The sequence below is a fragment of the Dromiciops gliroides genome, chromosome 4 (assembly GCF_019393635.1).
Source record: "Dromiciops gliroides isolate mDroGli1 chromosome 4, mDroGli1.pri, whole genome shotgun sequence".
Taxonomy (NCBI): Eukaryota; Metazoa; Chordata; class Mammalia; order Microbiotheria; family Microbiotheriidae; genus Dromiciops; species Dromiciops gliroides.
Genome location: NC_057864.1, coordinates 194425594 through 194446679, shown reverse-complemented (window position 1 = coordinate 194446679; position 21086 = coordinate 194425594). Strand labels below are relative to the sequence as shown.

The 21086-nt window shown below is 37.0% G+C and overlaps 1 protein-coding gene across 1 annotated transcript in view; it reads left to right on the top strand.

Moving 5' to 3' along the window:
- MARCHF10 (membrane associated ring-CH-type finger 10) overlaps window positions 1-21086 on the top strand; it is a 194675-nt gene that overhangs the window by 114858 nt on the left and 58731 nt on the right. The window contains 1 exon segment of the mRNA XM_043964422.1: window positions 8724-10146. Coding sequence (XP_043820357.1) covers window positions 8724-10146 — 1423 coding nt within the window.

The window sequence follows — 21086 nt, the reverse complement described above, 5'->3', positions numbered from 1 at the left end:
TCTGGATACTCTGTCTTGCCAATGCCTTTTTTAAAACTTTGGCACCCAGAACTGAGCATGACATTCTCCAGGTATAGTCCGACTAGGGCAGTGTGGATGGACTATCACCTCCTTATTCTTGAAAGTTATGGCTCTCAATGCAGCCCAAGTTTCCATTAGTTCTTTGTGGTGAAACATCCTGCCAATGGCTCATATTGAGCTTGCAATCCATTAAACCCCCCAGATAAATTGCTAACTACTCCTCCATTCTATGCTTGTAAAGTATTTATTGAATTTCATCTTAAATTCAGCCAAATGTCCTAGCCTGTCCAGATCTTTTGGGATCCTTTGTCATGCAGGATATTAGCCATCCCTTCCTCCTTAGTGTCATCTGCAGATATGATGAGTATTCCAGCTGTGTCTTTACCATGTCATTGTTTAAAATGTTAAACAGCACAGGGCCAAACACAAACCCCTGGGACATTCTACTAGAAACATATTGATGTTGAATCATTAACAACTAATCTTTGAGTCCAACCGTTCAATCTGTTTTGAATCTTATATAATTTATGGTCGTCTAGTCTACATCTCTCCATCTTCTCCATAAGAATAGCATGGGACTTTAAAAATCAATTTTGGGGCACAAATCTAAGTAAACTAGATCTACAGGATTTCCCTAATCTATCAATTTCATAGGCCTTCCAAAGAAAAGGGAAAAAAAAGTTCATCTGGAGTGTCTTTTTCTTACTTCTCTTTACTTCCCATCTCTTTCCCAAGCATTAAAGTCAGATCACTGGTCTATTGTTTGCAGAAATTCCTCTTCCATTTAAAAAAATTAGTGCATTTCCCCTTCTCTCATCTTGTGGTATATCTCCTGTTTTTCATGATATCTTAAATATTACTGTCAGTGGCACAGCAATCATAACTGCTAGTTCTTTCAGTGCTTGAAAATGTAGTTCAGAGGTGTCAAAACACACAGCCAGCAATTGTCCTCAATGCAGCCCAAATGAGATTAAAATCTTAATTGTAAATATTTAACAAAAATCAATAAAACTATAACAAATTAGTGATAATGTTACATTTTCAGCAAGTTCTATATTTGATCTGCAGGGATCCTTATGTATGCCTTAGTGGCCCCCATTTCTATTTGAGTTTGCATCTGGCTCATGTGACCTAAATGCATCAAGGGCAACTAGATGTTTTCTCTTACTAATTCATTACTGGTTTTGTTACTGACTCCCTTTTAGACATTTTTGTCCTGTTATCTCCAGTACAAATTAGGCCATTCTGCGTGGTAGAGAAACCAGAAGCAAAATGAGAATCTAGCAGTTCTACGTTCCCTCCACTGTCATCATCTCATCCTCCTGGAACAGTGGTCCTGTCCTTTGTTTCATCCTCCTTTTTCTCATAGTCTACTTCCTTTTTAATGCCTTTTTTCATCATCCTTTGCTTCCCAAGCTAGACTCAGGCCATCCTGGGATGTGGCACTTGTGATGAGATTTGTGAAGGATGATGCCGCACTTGTATTCATCCTCTATTTCCTGTCCTTGCTCATATCTTCCATGTTTCTTTTTAAAGTCCACATTTTCAGTTGAGTTCCCTGTGCAACTGTACTTGTCTCTTTGGACAACTCCCATATTTTTTCTCTTCTTTGGAATTGTAAGGCCCCAGTCAAAGACCCCAAGATATGCTGGCCTGCTGTCTTTGCTAGCAGCATCAACTCACCATTAGGAACAGTAAAACAGAAGAGCAAGTGCCATTAAGAATTTGCTCTAGCTGACAAAAAAGAAGTCATTGCAGTTATTTTAGCTAATAACTTGTTCTCTGGCTTTAAGCCTTAAGCTTAAATTTAAAGTTAGCTGTACCTTGCAGATCATCTGGTCTAATTCTGCACTTTGCTAATGAGGAAACTGAAGCCCAGAAAGGCAAAGTAACTACAGACATACATATAACCTTGGTTTTGAGGCCTATGTGCCCCAAGTTAAGTTTTAAATGTTAAAATGGAATAAAACACTTGATTATTTGGAATTAGGGACAATCTGGACATATAAAAATCCATATGGGGCAGCTAGGTGGCACAGTGGATAGAGCACTGGCCCTGGAGTCAGGGGGACCTCAGATACTTAACACTTACTAGCTGTGTGACCCTGGAAAAGTCACTTAACCCCAATTGCCTCACCAAAAAAAAACAACACTCCATTTAGTCCAGAATTCCCATTGTGATCCTCCTGGTCTTCTATGAATACTTACTTTCAGATAGTGTAGCTCTTTATTGGACCTCCTAAAGGACTCATTTATTCTTCCCTTTTGTACCCCAAGATCCCTTGAGGTTTCTTTTTGTTCCCTCTGACATGCTCCAGGGTTCCTTACCTATGCCTTTCAATTTACCACTAGTCCCACCTTAAATCCTCTTTTTAGACCTTTAGATGGCCCAATGAAACTCAGAATCCATGTGGCTAAGGTGAGGGATAGATATATGAGATTAACTATTTTTTTAAAGTTCATGGGGCAGCTAGGTGGCGCAGTGGATAAAGCACCGGCTGTAGATTCAGGAGGACCTGAGTTCAAATCCATCCTCAGACACTTGCCACTTACTAGCTGTGTGACCCTGGGCAAGTCACTTAACCCTCATTGCCCTGCAAAAAAAAAAAAGTTCATGAACGCAAGGGGACAATTGGTAAAACAAATAAAGGACCTCAGATGAAAGGAGTGTTCAACAAATATATTCATTTTTTGCCACCTAAAGCTCCTTTTGGATATGTGTGAAACTCCAATCAAACACTCTACACATTATTTCTTAAATGCCTACTATGTGCCTGGAACTGTGTGAGACACTGAGGCTATAAATACAAAGAATGAAATAATTCCCAAGTACAGCTAGGTGGTGCAGTGGATAAAGCACCAGACCTGAGGTCAAGAGGAGCTGCATTCAAATCCAGCCTTGGAAAGTTACTAGCTGTGTGACCCTGGGCAAGTCACTTAACCTTGTCTGCCTCAGTTCCTCATCTGCAAAATGAGCTGAAGGAAATGTATGCACTCCAGTATCTTTGCCAAGAAAAGCCCAAATGAGATTGCAGACATGACTGAAACTACTCAACAACAACAAAAAGCTTAGATTCTAACATAGCTAGGATCTTCAATCTGTAAGCATATTCTGAATTCCTACTGTGAACATAACACGTAACATGATTTAGATCATGGTGGATATCACATAATCCTCATTCCAGAATCTACTGAAATTTGGTCTCTGTTGTTATGGGTCTAGGAATCAGATTATCAGAACTGTGCCTTTGAGTTGTGTGAGTATGTGGGGAGTATAGTTCTGCTTCTTTTTAAACCATTAAAGTATTAAACCAGTTTAGGAAGAGGTGGTGGGAAAGGTACCTGAGTAGTCTGGAAGATCAGCAGGGAGAAACAGATTGTTTCATCTTCTCTGCTGTTGTGGAGACTGAGTTTCTACCTATCTCAGGGTCATTTCCATCTGGTGACAGCTCAGTGGCCTTTGTGAAATGACCGTATGGTTCTAGTAGAGTCCCCAGCTGCTATATTTCAGAAGCTGCCATACCTGATACTCTTGCTTGTCAGTAGACCCCCACTTAGCTGGTCACAGAGACTGAACTCCAGCGGCCAGGCAGTGAGCAGAAGCTTTTTTCCAATATCAGCCTCACTTTACCTTTACAAGGGATAAGAAGAAGATCTGAGTTCCAGTACTGTTGCTCATCTCTTTTTAAAACTCTGAATGACATTTTAAAATGAGCACAATCTGCCGCCTTGACTGCCTCATCAACTTCTTACTCTAAAGAATCATTGAAAGATGTATATTGGTCAAGCAGGAGCATTTGTTTCTAGAAAAACAGATCAGCTTGTCCTCCATTTTATAGACCAGCAAGTGCTAATCGCACTCCTGAAATTGCTAATGTACCCCTTAATGTGATTTATGAATTTAATTCTTGAGTTCCCTTAAGTAACCAGATAAAAAGCATAATCAATTCCTAGAGGAACAAAGGTCCATGCCATGACACTCAGTGTCCTGTACATTTAACAGTGAGAGAACTGTGACAAATCTGATGATATTAGATATCCATCTCAGTGCTCTCTGGGCCTCTTTGCGTCATGTAAAGTAACACAACATTGATTTGCACCTTAGGGATATAGGATGCTCTGGCTATTTGGATTTCATCAGGTTTATCTTTTATTGTGTCACAGTGCTTTTCAGTTCAGTATACAGATTTGTTCACTTGTTATAGGCTGAGCCACATTAGAAAATGTGCAGTGATAAAAGGAAGTAATTGAGGGTGAGAAAAAAGCAACAACATAATCACATCTTGCACTGTGCGCGTGGAGAAGGAAGAAAGGAAGGAGATGGGAGATTTCAGGAGAGCATATGGGCAGCAGGAAGTGGAGAAGTAGGGATAAAAGCGTTTCCTGTTCTTCCTCCATCGTGAGAGATTTAAATGATAACAATACTGACTTCAGAGTATTCTATTTTCACAATGAAATGGAAGTACTAGGCAGGGTAGATTTCGTCCAAGTAACTCTGCCAGTTGAAATCCTGCTCCTTAAAAACTTTTCAGGCCTTTTCCAACTGGATCACTTATGTCTTCTGTCTGTCTTTTCCTTCTAATTCTGTATCATTCCCTTCCATATCATTTTCTTGTAGGTCAGAGTTGCAATTAGGCTAATGATTATGTGACAAAGTGTTTGAATTTTTATTTAACATAGGCATTCGTATGTATTTTGTCATTTAGAGAGGCAGCACCTTATGGCAAAAACTCTAGTGTTTGTAATCCTTGTAATGCAGAAATTACAAATTCAGAAACACTGAATTTAAGTATTGGCTCTAAGCTTAGGCTTTGTAGTCAAGGGCAGACCTCTCAGAAACACTGTTATCTCATTTTTATGTAATGGGGCAAGTGTTGTATTTATCATGGAGCTCTTCGGCACTGTTTCAAGACTGTTGGACTAGGAGTCAGGAAGACCTGAGTTCAAATCCTGCCTCAGACATTTACTAGCTGTGTGATTCTGTAAAAGTCACTCAACCTCTCAGCCTCAATTTTCTCATCTGAAAAATGGGGATAACAACAGCACCTATCTAATAAGGTTGTTTGAAGATCGATTGAAATACCTGTAAAGAATTTTATAAACCTTAAAATGCTATAAAGATGCTATTATCTACTACTGCTGCTACTACCATCACTACCACCACCACCATCACCACCCATAACAGGTGTGGCAAAGGAACTACTTGTTGACTGGAGGAAGCTTCAGTATGTCAAAATCCTGGAAGACTTTGCCAAATGAAGAAGTATATGACAAGGTGTGAACTTGGAAAACAAAGAAATACAAGAGAACTGGCCATGTGCAAAGGAGATAGAAATAAAAATACAGGGCTGCCAGACCTAAGGATGTCAATAGAAACAGAGAGGCAACCTGAGAGCTATGGTCAGGTGAAAGAGATGGAAGGGGGAACTCCCAGGGTGGTGTTGCTGTGATGTCCCTGAATCTAGGAGTCCCGATGCAATCCTGATGACACAGGAACCTAACTATACACTTTCAGCAAATTGTAGCCTGCCAGGATAGCTTTCTCCAGACCTGCAGTTTCTGATATCAGATAATACCAAACCCTAAGTTTTTAACATAGGGCTATGGGTTTTGAAGTGACCCTGCTCCTTTTCTTCTCTATGTTGCAAGGCTAGGGAGATTGAACTCCCACATATTTTATAAAGGAATCACACCTACTAATATATGAGATTTATTTCCCTGTAATTATCATACTTTGTGTCCTAATTAAGTGCTTTGGCTTTTGGACTTGTGACTTGCATTACTAAGGATTTGGCCTATGCTTTGTAAAAATGATTGCTCAAAACAACCCACGCAGAACCTAGGAAAAGCAAGGGGCTCTAGAGTCAGAGCATTACATGTAAAATGTATGTGCAAAAACTTGAAATGTCTGCTCATGCATGGTGTTGCTGTGAGGGAGCAACTTTGTAGGCTATAAAATGCTATGTAAATGTGAGTTATTGTCATTATTAATATTATTGTTTACCACTGTGGGGCTCTAAAATGATTTTTGTTTGTATCCAACATTCCAGAATTATCAGAACCTTAAAGGCTTCAAGAAGTTTTTCTTAACTAACTTCCCCATGTGCAGTTTCTGGTCATACCTTATACTCCACGACACTTAAGTTCAGTTTGTATTTACTATTGAGAATTAATTTATATTATGTAGCTGTTTCTTATATGTTTGTATGATATCCCATCTGAATTGAAAACTGTGCAGAGAAATTATTAAGAAAATCAGTTTTGATTACATAAAATTATTTTTTATTCATTTATTTATTTATTTGGGGGGCGGGGCAATGAGGGTTAAGTGACTTGCCCAGGGTCACACAGCTAGTAAGTGTCAAGCATCTGAGGTAGTATTTGAACTTAGGTCCTCCTGACTCCAGGGCCAGTGCTTTATCCACTGCGCCACCTAGCTGCACCCGATGATATAAAATTTAAAAGGTTTTGTACAAACAAAACTAATGTAGTCAAGATTGTAAGGGAAGCAGAAAACTGGGAAAGAATTTTTGAAACAAGTATCTCTGATAAAGGCCTCATTTCTCAAATATATAGAGAACTGAGCCAAATTTAAAAAAGTACACATCACTCTCCAATGGTCAAAGGATATGAACAGGCAGTATTCAGACAAAGAAATCAAAGCTATCTGTAGTCATATGAAAAAATGCTCTAGATCACTATTGATCAGAGAAATGGAAATTAAAATAATTCTGAGGTATCACCTCACACCTATCAGTGTGGCAAATATAACAAAAAGGGAAAATATTGGATGGTGGAGGGGATGTGGGAAAACTGGGACGCTAATCCACTATTGGTCGAGTTGTGAATTATCCAGCAGTTCTGGAGAGCAATTTGGAACTATGCCCAAAGGGCTATAAAACTGTGCATACCCTTTGACCCAGCAATACTACTTCTAGGTTTATTTCCCAAAGACATCCCAAGAAAGAGAAAAAGACCTATTTATACAAAAATATTTCTAGCAGCTCTTTTTGTTGTGGCTAAGAATTGGAATTCACAGGAATGCCCATCAACTGGGGAATGACTAAACAAGCTGTGGTATATGATGGTGATGGAATATTGTTGTGCTATAAGAAATGACATGCAGGATGATATCAGAAAGGCCTGCAAAGACTTGGATGAACTGAAGTATAGTGAAGTGAGCAGAATCAAGAGAACATTGTGCACAGTGACAGCAATATTGTTTGATGAAGAACTGTGAATGACTTAACTATTCTCAACAATACAGTGATCCAAGACAATCCCAAAGGACTAATGATGAAGCATAAGATCTACCTCCAAAGAAAGAACTGATATTGATGGAACACAGACTGAAGCATGCTATTGTTCACTTTCGTTTTTTTCTTTTATTCATTTTCTTATGCAAAGTAACTAATATGGTAATGTTTTACATATTTGTACATGTCTAACCTATATCTCATTGCTTACCACTTCAGGGAGGGGGAGCTGAAGGAGGGAAGGATAGAATTTGGAACTCAAAACTTTAAATAAAAATTATTATTATTTTTTTAAAAAAGAAAGAAATTCAGGCCAAGGAAACACCTGAGACAACACAGGAGGTTTTGGTGGATGGCATTTGCTGGGGAAGAAGTGTTTCTTTCTAGTAAGTACTGGAACGTCCAGTACTGAGAAGTTTGCCTGTCATCCCATATGTACACAAAGCCTGGGCCAACTGCATTGGCTTTTTGACTCTACTCTGGACTAAAGGAGGCAATCGTGTAATTGCTAGATTGACATACATGGCATGGTGTTGTAGATGAAATTCTAAAGCCGGTGCTCTCTTAGTTCAGGTTTGACATTGGGATGGAAGAGGCCCTCACATGCCATATCACTTATCATTTAACAAAGGAAGGTGTTCTTGACTTTGCCCTAATACAGCAAGTATATGCAGCAAGGTTACAGTGGCACTGAGCTTTTCTTATCTCTATCTGGAAACTGTGTCTGGTCAGTAAGTCATTAGGATATAACTACTCGTGTGATCTCAGGCATCCGCAAAGTCTGAGATAACCCCAACTACATGCAGCTTAACCCCCCAGACCCGCAGAAGCAGTGGCAGGGATGCTGGGGGCAATCAGGCTGCATAGGGAGAGGATGCTGTGTCAGGAAACCCCTGCTCCTATCACAATCAGAAAGACCTGAGATCAGATCCCATCTCTGACATTTATTATATGTGTGACCATGGACAAGTTATTTAATTACTCTTAGCCTCGGTGTCCTCATTAGTAAAATGGGAATGATAACTATTGGATTTAACTCACAGGGTTGTTTTTAAGGCTCAAGTGAGATAATCTATTTAAAGTGATTATAGACATCAGATATTATTCATAATGCTACTCTGGAATTAATCTCCACACTTAAAGCCATCCTGAGCTTGACCAGAACAGCTCTAAAGGTATGGTTAGGAGCACCCAGAGATTGCTGGATGCATGCATTGTCCCACCCTTCACAAAGACAGAAATGACACAACATCTATAGTATGGTAAGACAGCCAGGTATTAGACCTATCTTTCCAACACCATTTTTACTGTATGTATTCCCCCTCAGACACTTATTTTTTCAAGGATCATATGAAAATGCAAATGTCTTTTGTTTTTTTTTTTAAAAAGGTCATTCATTCAAAGGGAACTTTGACAAAATATGATTTGGTCTTTCTTCCATTACAGATTCAGTAGTGCAACAAGATGTGTGGTCAAATGATACTAAGATGAAGAGGCAAACTCGAGAGAGAAGAAACTTAGCTCCATCTTCCCAACTAAATGCAGATCAAAAAACAGTTGAAAAAGTCTCCAAAGATTGGACTGTTCTTTCCCCAGCTCAGCCATCTTTACCCCTATCTCCATCTTTCCAAGGAGCAAATGGTTCCCAGTCATTGGGTGAATCCAGTGTACCATCCCTTACATCCACTAACACAGTACAACCAAGAAGGGCGTCAGTTAGGTTCAGAGATGAAGACTTTTACTCCTTTTTAGAATTAAACACAGTTAACACCATAGGAGGAAATGAAGCCACTGAGGATATTACTCATTTAGAAGAAGAATTTCTACTTGCTGGTATACAACCTCCATGTTCTCCTTTTAATAACAAGAATATTGGATTTAGCAGGATATCAGGAACTCAGGTTGAAAACCAGAACTCTGAAGAGGACCCTGAAAATAGCAGACCTAGTTCATTAAAAAGAAATGAATCTGGTCATCGCTTATTAAGAAAAAGCAATTTGATTGATTCAGCTCTTGAGCAGTCCTTATTAGGACAAAGGCTGCCGCGGGATCATAAAATTCCTGACGGAGATTCCACTAAGGAAAATGATTGTGTTGATGACGAAGGTGAGAAAACCTCATTTAATTCATGGGGTGTGAAAGGTGAAAACAGACAAGACAGTTGTCTTAATGTAGAGACTTTACCCAATGATTGTAGTTTTGTGGAAACTAGGCCTGGGAACCATACTTATAATAGAGACAGGCAATCCTATGGAAACAACAATAGGAATTCTTTTGATTGCTTTCCTCCTAATAGGTCAGCATCTCATAGACCATTACTGAATTCATCTTATAACACCCCAAGAGCATTACTCCATTCTGCACAGCGAGCTGAGGTCCAAACAAACTTATCCTTGACCCCTGTTGCCCTTCAGGGCTCAGATGCAGAGGGAAACTCAAGGTTTAATGTTCGCCGACCTTTGTCACCTATTAGAAGTCGAAATCCATCTGCCACTTCTGACAACCAAGATAATAATTCATCACCAACACCCAATGCAACTGAATTTTATGTCAAGGAAATAGAAGAGAAGAACTTGACAAGTCAACCACCTGAGACTCTACTAAACACTGAAGATGTCTTAGAAAATTCACCAGATGGCTCGTCCTCAGTGGATCCTCCTAGCTCTCCTCCATTAAGAATGAACTTCAGAGGCCATTTGCATATGCCAGAGCCAATGCAAGAGGAAATACCTTTTACTTTCTTTGCAGTGTCTGATTTACCAAACCAGATTGAAGCTGGAAATAGAGTGGAAGCTTCCAACTCTATAAATGCAAAGGAGAGTCATCAGACAAAGGCAGACCCCGACAAACTGAAGAAACTGCAAGAGAGGTGAGGAGCTTTCATAATTATATACGTGTAATTTTGTCCTACCTTTACCAGAGTTGTAAAATATTTTTTTTAAACTGGAGAGTTGTATGGAAATTACAGTGATGTATAGAGCTTACTTGATACTTAAATGATTCTTTGTTATGAGAGTACTGATTTTATTTATTTGATCTTGGGATTTTGGGGGGGGGGCGGGGATCAGCACTTTAGCAGTTCAGCATCCTTAATTCTTCAGTTTCCCTGAAGTGATTATTCTCCAGATGTTCTGGCATCCTCTGAAAAAGATAAAATATCCAGACAAAGGAGTCCCTGACTATTGTCTCTATTCAACAAACTATTCCTCTTTCAAGGGGTTTAAACAATTAGGAACTAAGATTTTTTTTTTTAATCGAAAAAGCTGCTTTCCTCTAAGACTGGGAGCCAGCCATTCAGCTCCTTCTGAGGATTTCCCCATAGGATTGAGCTCAGATCTAGAATCTGAACCTTCCCAACAAATAAACATTTCCCAAGATGTTACCACTGTTGCCTCAACATTTGAAGTGCTTTGTACTGTTTTAATTATTCTTCCATTTTCATGTGCCTTTTTTCTCAAGCATAGGAGAAAGAGGGTAAGATCATGATAAGAACTTTTTGTGGTTCAGATAGGCAGATTTTAGAATATCTTAAATTTTTAAATGGGCTATTAACGTGTTTAAAAATTATGACTCTGGGGCAGCTAGGTGGCGCAGTGGATAGAGCACCGGCCCTGGAGTCAGGAGTACCTGAGTTCAAATCCGGTCTCAAACACTTAACACTTACTAGCTGTGTGACTCTGGGCAAGTCACTTAACCCAATTGCCTCACTAAAAAAAAAAAAAATATGACTCCAATTTTTTCCTGTTTAAAAAAAAAGTATGATAAATTTTGTTTTGAATAGACACTTCCCAATCAATACTCAAAGGTACATTAGCTAAGAATTTGTTTATTAACCTCAAAGAGGGAGGTACCTTTAACTTAATACACTTTGATACTGACATCTCATTTGTTTTTATTCAGTTTTACTGTATTCTTTTTTTTTTTTTTAGTGAGGCAATTGGGGTTAAGTGACTTGCCCAGGGTCACACAGCTAGTAAGTGTTAAGTGTCTGAGACCGAATTTGAACTCAGGCACTCCTGACTCCAGGGCCAGTGCTCTATCTACTGCACCACCTAGCTGCCCCTTTTACTGTATTCTAATGTTGATTTTATTTACATTATGAAAGTCATTATAGATATAATTCTCTTGGATCTACTTCCTTCACTCTGCATCACTTCATACAAGCCTTGCTGTGTTGGTGTAAATTCTTAAAATGTCATCATTCCTTAGGACACAGTAAAATTCAGTACTTTCAAATGATAAAGTGTATGTAAAGTTCTTTGCAAACCCTAAAGTCTATATAAATCTTAGCTATTATTATTAACTATCAATATTCATACTTCATAATTTTTTATAGCATTCCTCAATTACTGAACACATATTTTTGTTACTACTGATTATCACAAATAATGGTACAAATAGAAACCTTTGTGTTGTGGGTCTTAACTGTTGATATCTCCTTGGGATGTATTCCCAGTAGTGAGATTAGTAAGTAGAGGGTATAAACAATTTCTTCTTGCATAAATCCAAATTGTTTTCCAGAATGAGTGAACCAATTCACAATTGCCCCAACAGTGAATTAGTGTTCCAGTATTCACATAGGCTTATATGATGAAAGCTAAAGAATAAAGAACTGATCTTAGAGTCAGGACGCCTGGTTTCAAGGCCCACCCCCAATCAATACATACTGTTTCTATGGGCAAGTCATTTAACAACTACTTTCTAAGACTATAAATTGAAGACAAGACGCCACTCTGCTACAGTAGGAAGAATCCCTCACTCAGAGCTTGCTAAGCTGATAAAATCAGCAGATGGATAAAACAAACAAACAAAAACCTTTACCTGGGCCCCCTCCAACCAACTAATCCTCTTTTTTTTTTTAAAGCTTTAGCAGCATGGCTAGCTAAGGGATAGGAGAGGATACTTTTGATTTGGTTAAATTAGTGTTTTTCTGATTATCATAATTTGAACAGCATTTCAGTTGGCTGCCAAAGTTTGTATTCTTTGAAAAAATGTTCATCTCCCTTAACTACTTGTGGCATTGCTTTGTGACGAATAAAACAGTTCAAGAGACATAGTTTCTGGGTCATTTAATAATTTTATTAATAAGGCCAACACATGCTTAATAAAAGAATAGCCATTTGGTTGTCTCTCCCTTAGACCAAAGACAATCATGGAGACAGGCTCACAGTTCAAAAATTAGGTGTTCTTGATAGGATTCCTGAGGGTTATGCAACTCTGACTGAATAACACAATGGGAGGTGGGCTATATTAAAATGAGGGGCTGAGAGTGATATCTGTAACCTTTGAATAGGCTTACTCCATACTCAGACCACCCCCAACCTTGGGCAACCTCTTCAAAGAATGTATGCCCCACTCGATCCTGAGCAGAATAGAATGGCTATTCTACCAGGGTGTAGGGGTCTTGAACATGAAAGTTAGTCCAATCTCATTATAAACAATGTGCTTCAAGAGACTGAACTTTTAATCTGGCCTCAGACACTTAGCACTTACTAGCTGTGTGACCCTGGGCAAGTCACTTAACCCCAATTGCCTCACTAAAAAAAAAAAAAAAGAGAGAGAGAGACTGAACTTTTAAAAATCAGGACATTACAAAAAAACAAAACAAAACAAAAAATCAGGACATTAGAAGAAGGGGAGAACTCTGGATCTCTGCAAATTATTGATTACTAGTAATTATTTCTCTCAGCTTTTAATCTCACATATTTGCGTCAAAGGCCCTACGTAAGTTTCCAGCTTTTATTAAATATTTAATTCAAAGATTTTTTTCTCAATCTATTTTTCATTCTGATTTTCTTACTATAAAAGCTTTTAATTTTATATTCCTAAGACTCTCAAATATATCTTCTGGACCTTTTCCCAGGTCTGACCCATGAGTTCTTCCCCTATCCATAATTAACTTTCTATTCTTCTCTAATTTTTTTTTTAGTATGACATTTTTTATTTCAAATGTTTATTTGGAATTTCATATACTATAAAGTATAAGACACTGAGCTAAGCCTGTTTGGGGGCAGACTGCTTCCCAGTTTTCTTAGCAATTTTTATCAAATAGTCACTTCCCCAGTGTTATGTGTTCTTGGGTCAATCAAATACTAGACTACTGTTTGCATTTATATCTAGGCCTTGCTTATCTAGGTTATTCAGCTATTCTACTCTTCTATTTTTTTAGCTAGCACCAGATAGTTTTGATAATTACTTCTCTATACTTTGATATTTGGTAGCACAAAACACTCTCCTTCCTAATTTTCTCATTGAATCCCTTAATAGCCTTGATTTACTTATTCCTTCAAATGAATCCTCTAAATATTACTTTGTCTAATTCCCTTGGTAATTTGATTGTTATAGTGCTAAATCTGTAGCGTATTGAATAGTAGCATAATTTTTATTATATTGGTGAAGCCCAAACATAGACATCGAATATCTCTTCAATTATTAGGATATTCTTTTATTTTTGTAATAATTATTTTGTAATAGTGCTATTCTATAGGTCTTATATATGTCTTGGTAGGTAATTTCCCAGATATTTAACCTAGTTTATCTCACATGGAATGTCTTCTTCTTCTTCCTCCTCCTGAATTTTTTTAGGAATATTCAGAGAAACCGATGATTTGTATGGATTTATTTTTTATCTTGCTACTTTATTGAAATTTAATTTTCTCGCTTAAATTTTTGTTGATTCCAATTTTTTTTCGACATTTAAAGACCTTCACAGACTGAACCTCTGATCTACTTTTCTAGTTTTTATTATACATTTCTCTCCTCCTCATATACTATGATCTGTCAAACAGGCCTTCTTAGTATTCTCCACATAGAACACTGTATCTCACATTTCCATGCCTGTGCCCTGGATATCTCCCATGCCTATAGTGCACACCTTCATCACTTCTACCTCTTAGAATCTCTTTTTCAAAGCTCAGCTCACATAATACCTTCTATATAATGCCTTTTCTGATCCCCAACCATTAGTGAGGCTTTCCCTGGGGTGGGACCAGGGGGTGGGGGTGGGGGGAATCCTGTATTTATTTTTAAGATATTTTTACACACATATATGTATATGTGGTCTACATACACACACACACACACACACACACACACACACACACACACACACTCCCAACCCTCAAATGAATGTATATGCTTTGAGGGTAAGGACTGTTTCATCTTTGCCTCTGTATTCCCAGTACCTAGCACAATACCTAGCATATTACTATATGGTTTTTTCTCTTCTTTTTTCTTTTCTTGGTTTGAGTATCAGGACTATATTTAAATCATAGTAAAAGTTTGTCAAAGTATTTCTTTCCTTATTTTTGAGAATGCATTATGTGGGAAAGAATTTTAAGTATTTGTTAGATTTAGTATCTTTAAGAATTTGACAGAATTAACCTATAAATCCATCCATAACAAAGGATTATTTTTTCCCTTTTCATTTATGACTTGTTCTATTTCTTTTTATGATAATTTCTTTTTCCTGTTTTGTTAATCTGAGCATTTTAGATTTTTATAAATATTCATCCATTCCATTTCACTTACGTTTTCAGTTTTTTAACATATAATTGGATGTTGTAGCTTTTAGTAATTTTATTTATTCCTTCTCCACTTGTGAAATATTTCTTTTCTTTTTGATAATTTGGTTTTTCCACTCTCTAAATACCAAATTAGCAATGGTTTATTTATTTTTTTGGTCTTTAAAAAAACAAAACATCTGTTTTGTGTATCAACTTCATAATTCTCATTTTCTGTTTAGTTTCAAATTTTCTTTTCTTCTACTCACATGGAAATTATCAATTTGTTGGTTTTTCTAAAAATATAAAGTTGTGGGCTCATTTTATCCAGTTAATGTAAATGTTCAAAGAGAGAAATTTTCCTCTAACGACTACTCTATCTGCATTCTACAAATTTTGAGATGTTTCGTTATGTTATTCTTTTCTTTAATGTAATTATTTATGGTTTCCATGATTTGTTCTTTGACTCATTAATTAGGATGATATTATTTTGTTTCCATTTAAGTCTGTGTCCTTTGTTCAGTTGCCTTTTTTTGTTTTGTTTTTTGTTTTTGTTTTTTTTGCAGGGCAATGAGTGTTAAGTGACTTGCCCAGGGTCACACAGCTAGTGTCAAGTGTCTGAGTTCATATTTGAACTCAGGTCCTCCTGAATCCAGGGCTGGTGCTTTATCCACTGTGCCACCTAGCTGCCCCCTCAGTTACCTTTTTATTATATTTTTATTATATTGTGTTCTATAAATGATACGTGCAATATTTCTCCTTTTCTACATTTCTGAATTTTTATATCATCACATTTTATAAAGATACCATGATATACAGAAAAATAGAGTTCTATTATGATAGTGCCAATGCCACATTCCTAAAGCATAGGTCTGACTATGTCATTTTCCTCCTTACTAGACTCCAATAGTTCCCTCTTACCTCTAGGATCAAAAGCAGACTTCTTTTCTCTGACATTTAAAACCTTCACAGTTTAGCTCAAACTTACCTTTTCATTACTTCTTTTCATACACTCTATACTCTACACTCTAGTTAACTCACCAATATACTGATATTTGATCTTTTAAAACGAAATTTTACTTTGAATTTAAATGCCAACAAAGAACATTTACAAACACAGCTAAATACAAAAAGATGAATCTATATGAAACTGTGAATTATCATTCTTACAATGCTTCCCTTTTATGTATATAATAAATGTTATACGTTATTTTCAAAATTGTCCAGTTATTTTTAGGGACAAGCTATTTTTCTTTACTTTTTATCACGAAATACTCCAACCCTTTCTTTGATTTTTCATCAATGATGAGTAGTTCTAGATAGTTTCTTTTTCTTTTTCTTTTCCTTTTTTCAGGGCAATGAGGGTTAAGTGACTTGCCCAGGGTCACACAGCTAGTGTCAAGTGTCTGAGTTCAGATTTGAACTCAGGTCCTCCTGAATCCAGGGCCAGTGGTTTATCCACTGCACCACCTAGCTGCCCCCAGTGCTAGGTAGTTTTTACAAGAGTTCCTTGTTGCCTACTCTGTCTTTTCCTAACCATTGGTAATATTTTCCCCTATGACCTGAAAGTTCTGGTACTTAGCAGACACATTTATCCATGAATTAAACTGGGGGGTTCATCTCCTGTAATATGCTTTAGGTTCATTTGATCTTAATTTGCCCTTTGGGGCAGTTTTCTTTTATGATTTATTCAAATATTATCTATACTTTGTTTCTTTTTTTTCTGTGAAGCCAGCGATTCTTATGTTTTCTCTTTAAACTCTCTTTTTCAGATTGTTTTTTATTACAAATGTCACATACTTTCCATTTTTCTAGCTTTTTATTTTACTCTAATAGTTTTTCCTGTTTCTGAATTTTGGACTCTATCTTTTCTATTCTTTGTTTCAAGATGTTCACTGTTTTGCTATTGTTTTCCAGCTTCTATTCTATATCATCAGTTCTTTTGGGTTTTTCATTAAGAGATAAAATTTAAGTACTTTTGGCTTCAGTTCTTTTTTTTTAGGCTTTTCAACCACTCAGGGTTCTTGTGGCCATTCCATTCTTTTTTTCTGTAGTTCTAATTCTAATTATCATTGAATTAGTTTCTTCTTCTGGAGTTTTAAACTGTCATTTTCTTACTCCAATAGTATTTCTTCATTGTATTTTAGAAGGTTTTCATTGTTTCCTCATTTCCTCTGTCTCTCTGCTGTAATCTCTGTAAGAGATTATTTTCTTTTAACCTTTTAGCCATTTTTAAACATTTATTTGGTGTGAATCTCCCTCTTTTTTGAGGTGATGAGGTGAAATTGGGCTTATATATCACTTTTCATTTAGCTATCTTTTGGAAGTCACAGTATACACTTTTCTTATGATTCCTTTTTACTGTGATCTGGCCATGCCTTGTCAACCTGGAAATATACTTTTAAAATATGAATTTGTTGAGTCAAGATGGTGAATTAGAGGCAACCCAGCTGAACTCCTCCAACATTCCCCTCCAAACAACTTTAAAATAACACCTCAAATCAAATTTGGGAGGGACAAAGGCAACAAAATATCAGGGTGAGACATTTTTCTGGCCTAAGAAAACTTAGGAGGTTGGCAGAAGAAGTTTGTGATACTGAGGTAGAAGGCTATCCAGAGCCCACACATATGGTAGCAGCAGCCTCAGCAGCAGTAACACTAGCTGCTTCCATAACTCTAATCCCAGAGATGGTAAGGGGATTGGACAGCTGGTCAGAAAGAGATAACAGGGGAGCCTTTGCTGGCACTGGATAAGGCTGACACTGATTGGCAACTCTATTGCCTATATACATTTCTGGGTCTCAGTTCTAGGGCAGAGAGGAGTGCTGAGATCAGTCACAAGGGAATAAGGCAAAGAAAGCACTAGCACTTATGGCTGCAGGGACCAGGGTCACTATCTGCATAAAGACAAGAGTGAAGTGGATCAGTGGATCAGGGAACATACCTCTCCCAGGATCATACTGTCTCGGAAGCACCAAAAATTTGCAGACTCCCAAAAGTAGCTCTGAATACAGCAGCATGAAAAAGTCTGGAGCTTGGCACAATGTCTCCCCATCCCCAAATGAACATAGCCCAACTTTAATGTAAAGTTCAAAGATAAGAATGAGCAAATGACAAAAAAAAAAATTGACCATAAAAAGCTACTACAATGGCAAGGAAGACAAAGACATAAACTCAGAAGACAAAAGTGTGAAAACAACTATAAACAAAACCTAAAAGAAAAATGCTAATTGGACCCAAGCCCAACAGGAATTTATGGAAAAATTAAAGAGTTAAGAATGATAAATGGGGGCAGCTAGGTGGCACAGTGGTTAAAGCACCGGCCCTAGACTCAGGAGGACCTGAGTTCAAATCTGAACTCAGATACTTGACACTTACTAGCTGTGTGACCCTGGGCAAGTCACTTAACCCTCATTGCCCTGCCTTAAAAAAAAAGAATGATAAATGGGAATAGAAATGAAAGTGATACAAGAAAATTATGAAAAGAGAGTTTATACCTTGGTAAAAGAGGCATTAAAAAAACCCTGAAGAAAATAACACTATAATAAACATTATTGGCCTAATGGTAAAAGAGGTACAAAAATCTCACTGAAGAAAATAATTCTTTGAAAATTAGAATTGGGCAAGTAGAAGCTAATGACTCCATGAGATATCATGAAACAATAAAATAAAGTCAAAAGAATTTTTTTAAAAATAGAAGAAGAAAATATGAAATATCTCATTGGAAAAACAGCAGACTTGGAAAATAGATCAAGGATTTAAGAATTATTGGACTGCTTGAAAGCCATGATCAAAGAAAGAGCCTTAAACATCATCTTTCAAGAAATTATCAAGGGGCAGCTAGGTGGCACAGTGGATAAAGCACCGGCCCTGGATTCAGGAGTTCCTGTGTTCAAATCTGGCCTCAGATACTTGACACTTACTAGCTGTGTGACCCTGGGCAAGTCAGTTAACCCCCATTGCCCCGCAAAAAAAAAAAAATGTCAAGAAAAACTGCCCTGATATCTTACATCCAGAGAGTAAAATTGAAATGGAAAAGATCTACTGATCACCTACTAAAAAAAAAATCCCAAAATAAAAACTTCCAGGAATATTATTGCCAAATTCCAGAGTTCCCAGGTCAAAGAGAAAATACTTCAAGCATCCAGAAAGAAACAATCCAAATATCATGGAACCACAGTCAAGATCACAGAAGATTTAGCAGCTTCCACGTTAAAGGAGTGGAAGGCTTGGAATATGATATTCCAGAGGGCAAAGGAGCTAGGATTACAATCAAAAATCACCTAGGCAGGGAATGGATATTAATAAATAGAAAACTTTCAAACATTCCTGATGAAAAGACCAGAGCTAAATAGAAAATTTCACATGTAAACACAGGATTCAAGAGAAGCATAAAAAGGTAAACATGAAAAAGTACTCATAAGGGCTCAATTAAGTTAAATTGTTTACATCACTGACTAGGAAGATGATATATGTAACTCCTAAGAACTTTCTCATTATTAGTGCATTAAAAGAAGTTTAAATAGACAGATGACATTGATATGAGTTGATTATATTGGAATGATCTCTAAGAAAGCAATAAAGGTGGTGAGAAAGAGAGGCACACTGGGGGAAGGGCAAAGGGAGATGTAGAATGGGGGAAATTTTTCACAAAAAAAAGGTGTGCAAGGAAGTGCTTTTACAGTAGAGGGAAAATGGGGGTGGGTAGGCAATGCTTAAACCTCATTCTAATTAGAATTGGTTCAAAGAGGGAAGAATACATATACATACATACATACATACATACATATATATATATATATATAGAGAGAGAGAGAGAGAGAGAGAGAGAGAGAGAGAGAGAGAGAGAGAGAGAGAGAGAAACTCAGTTGTGTATGTAACCCAATAGGGGAATATGAGGTTGAGGGGGATAAGGTAAAGTGTAGGGGGAGATGATAAAAGGGAGGGCAGTGATTAGAAGAAAAATAGACTTTTGAGGAGGTACAGGATAAAAAAGAAAAGAAGAAACAGAAGAAAATGGGATAGAGGGAAACACACAGTAATCATAATTATGAATGTGAATGGGATAAGCTCATCCGTAAAATGGAAGCAGATAGCAGAATGGATTAGAAACCAAAATCCAATAAAATGTTGTTTACAAGAGACATACTTGAAACAGAAAGATATACACAGAGTTAAAATAAGTTAAAATAAAGGGCTGGAGTAGAATTTAATATGCTTCTGCTGAATTTTAAAAAGGCAGGGGTTAAAAACAAACAAACAAGAAAGGCAGGGTTAGTAATCATAATCTCAGACAAAACAAACGCAAAAATAGGCTTAGTTTAAAGGATAATCAAGGAAACTACATTTTACTAAAAAGGTACCATAGAAAATGAAGTAATATAAAAAAATTTTTACAGCAAGTTTTTCTGATAAAGGCCTCATCTCTCAAATATATACTGAGATAGAACTGAGTCAAATTTATAAAATAAGAACCATTCCCCAATTGATAAATGGTCAGTGGATATAAACAGTTTTTAGAAGAAATCAAAGTTACCTATAATCATATCAAAAAGTGCTTCAAATCACTATTGATTAAGAAAGGCAAATGAAAATAATTCTGCTGTATCAGCTCACACCTATCAGAAATAACAAATGCTAGAGGAGATAAGGGAAAAATGGGTACACTAATGAACTGTTTGTGGAGCAGTGAACTGGTCACCCATTCTGGAATACAATTTGGAACTATGTCTAAAGGGCCATCAAATTGGGCATACCCTTTGACCCAGCAATACCACTACTATACCTGTATTTCAAAGAGATAGAAGGACCCTTATGCACAAAAATATTTATAGCAGCTCTTTTTGTGGTGGCAAAGAATTGGAAATCGAAGGGATGTCCATCAATTGGGGAATGGCAGAACAAGTTATGTCATATGATTGTGATGGAGTAATATTGTGCTATGTAAAATGAGAAGGTGGGGTGGGGCTGGTTTCAGAAAAATGTGGCAAGACTGATGGAAAATGAAATGAGAAGAACCAGGAGATCATCATGCACAGTAACAGCAACGTTGTAATGATGATCAACGGTGAAAGACTTGACTACTCTGATCAATACAACAATCCAAGACAATTCCAAAGGACTCATGATGAAAAAATGCTGTCCATCTCCAGAGAGAGAGACCTAATGAATGCAAATCAGAGTGCAAGTTGCACTCTGAGTGCAAATTAAAGTAAATTTTTCTCTTATTTTTCTTGCTTTTTAAAAAATATTATTAATATGGAAATGTTTTGCATGATTTCACATGTATAATTGATATCATGTTGCA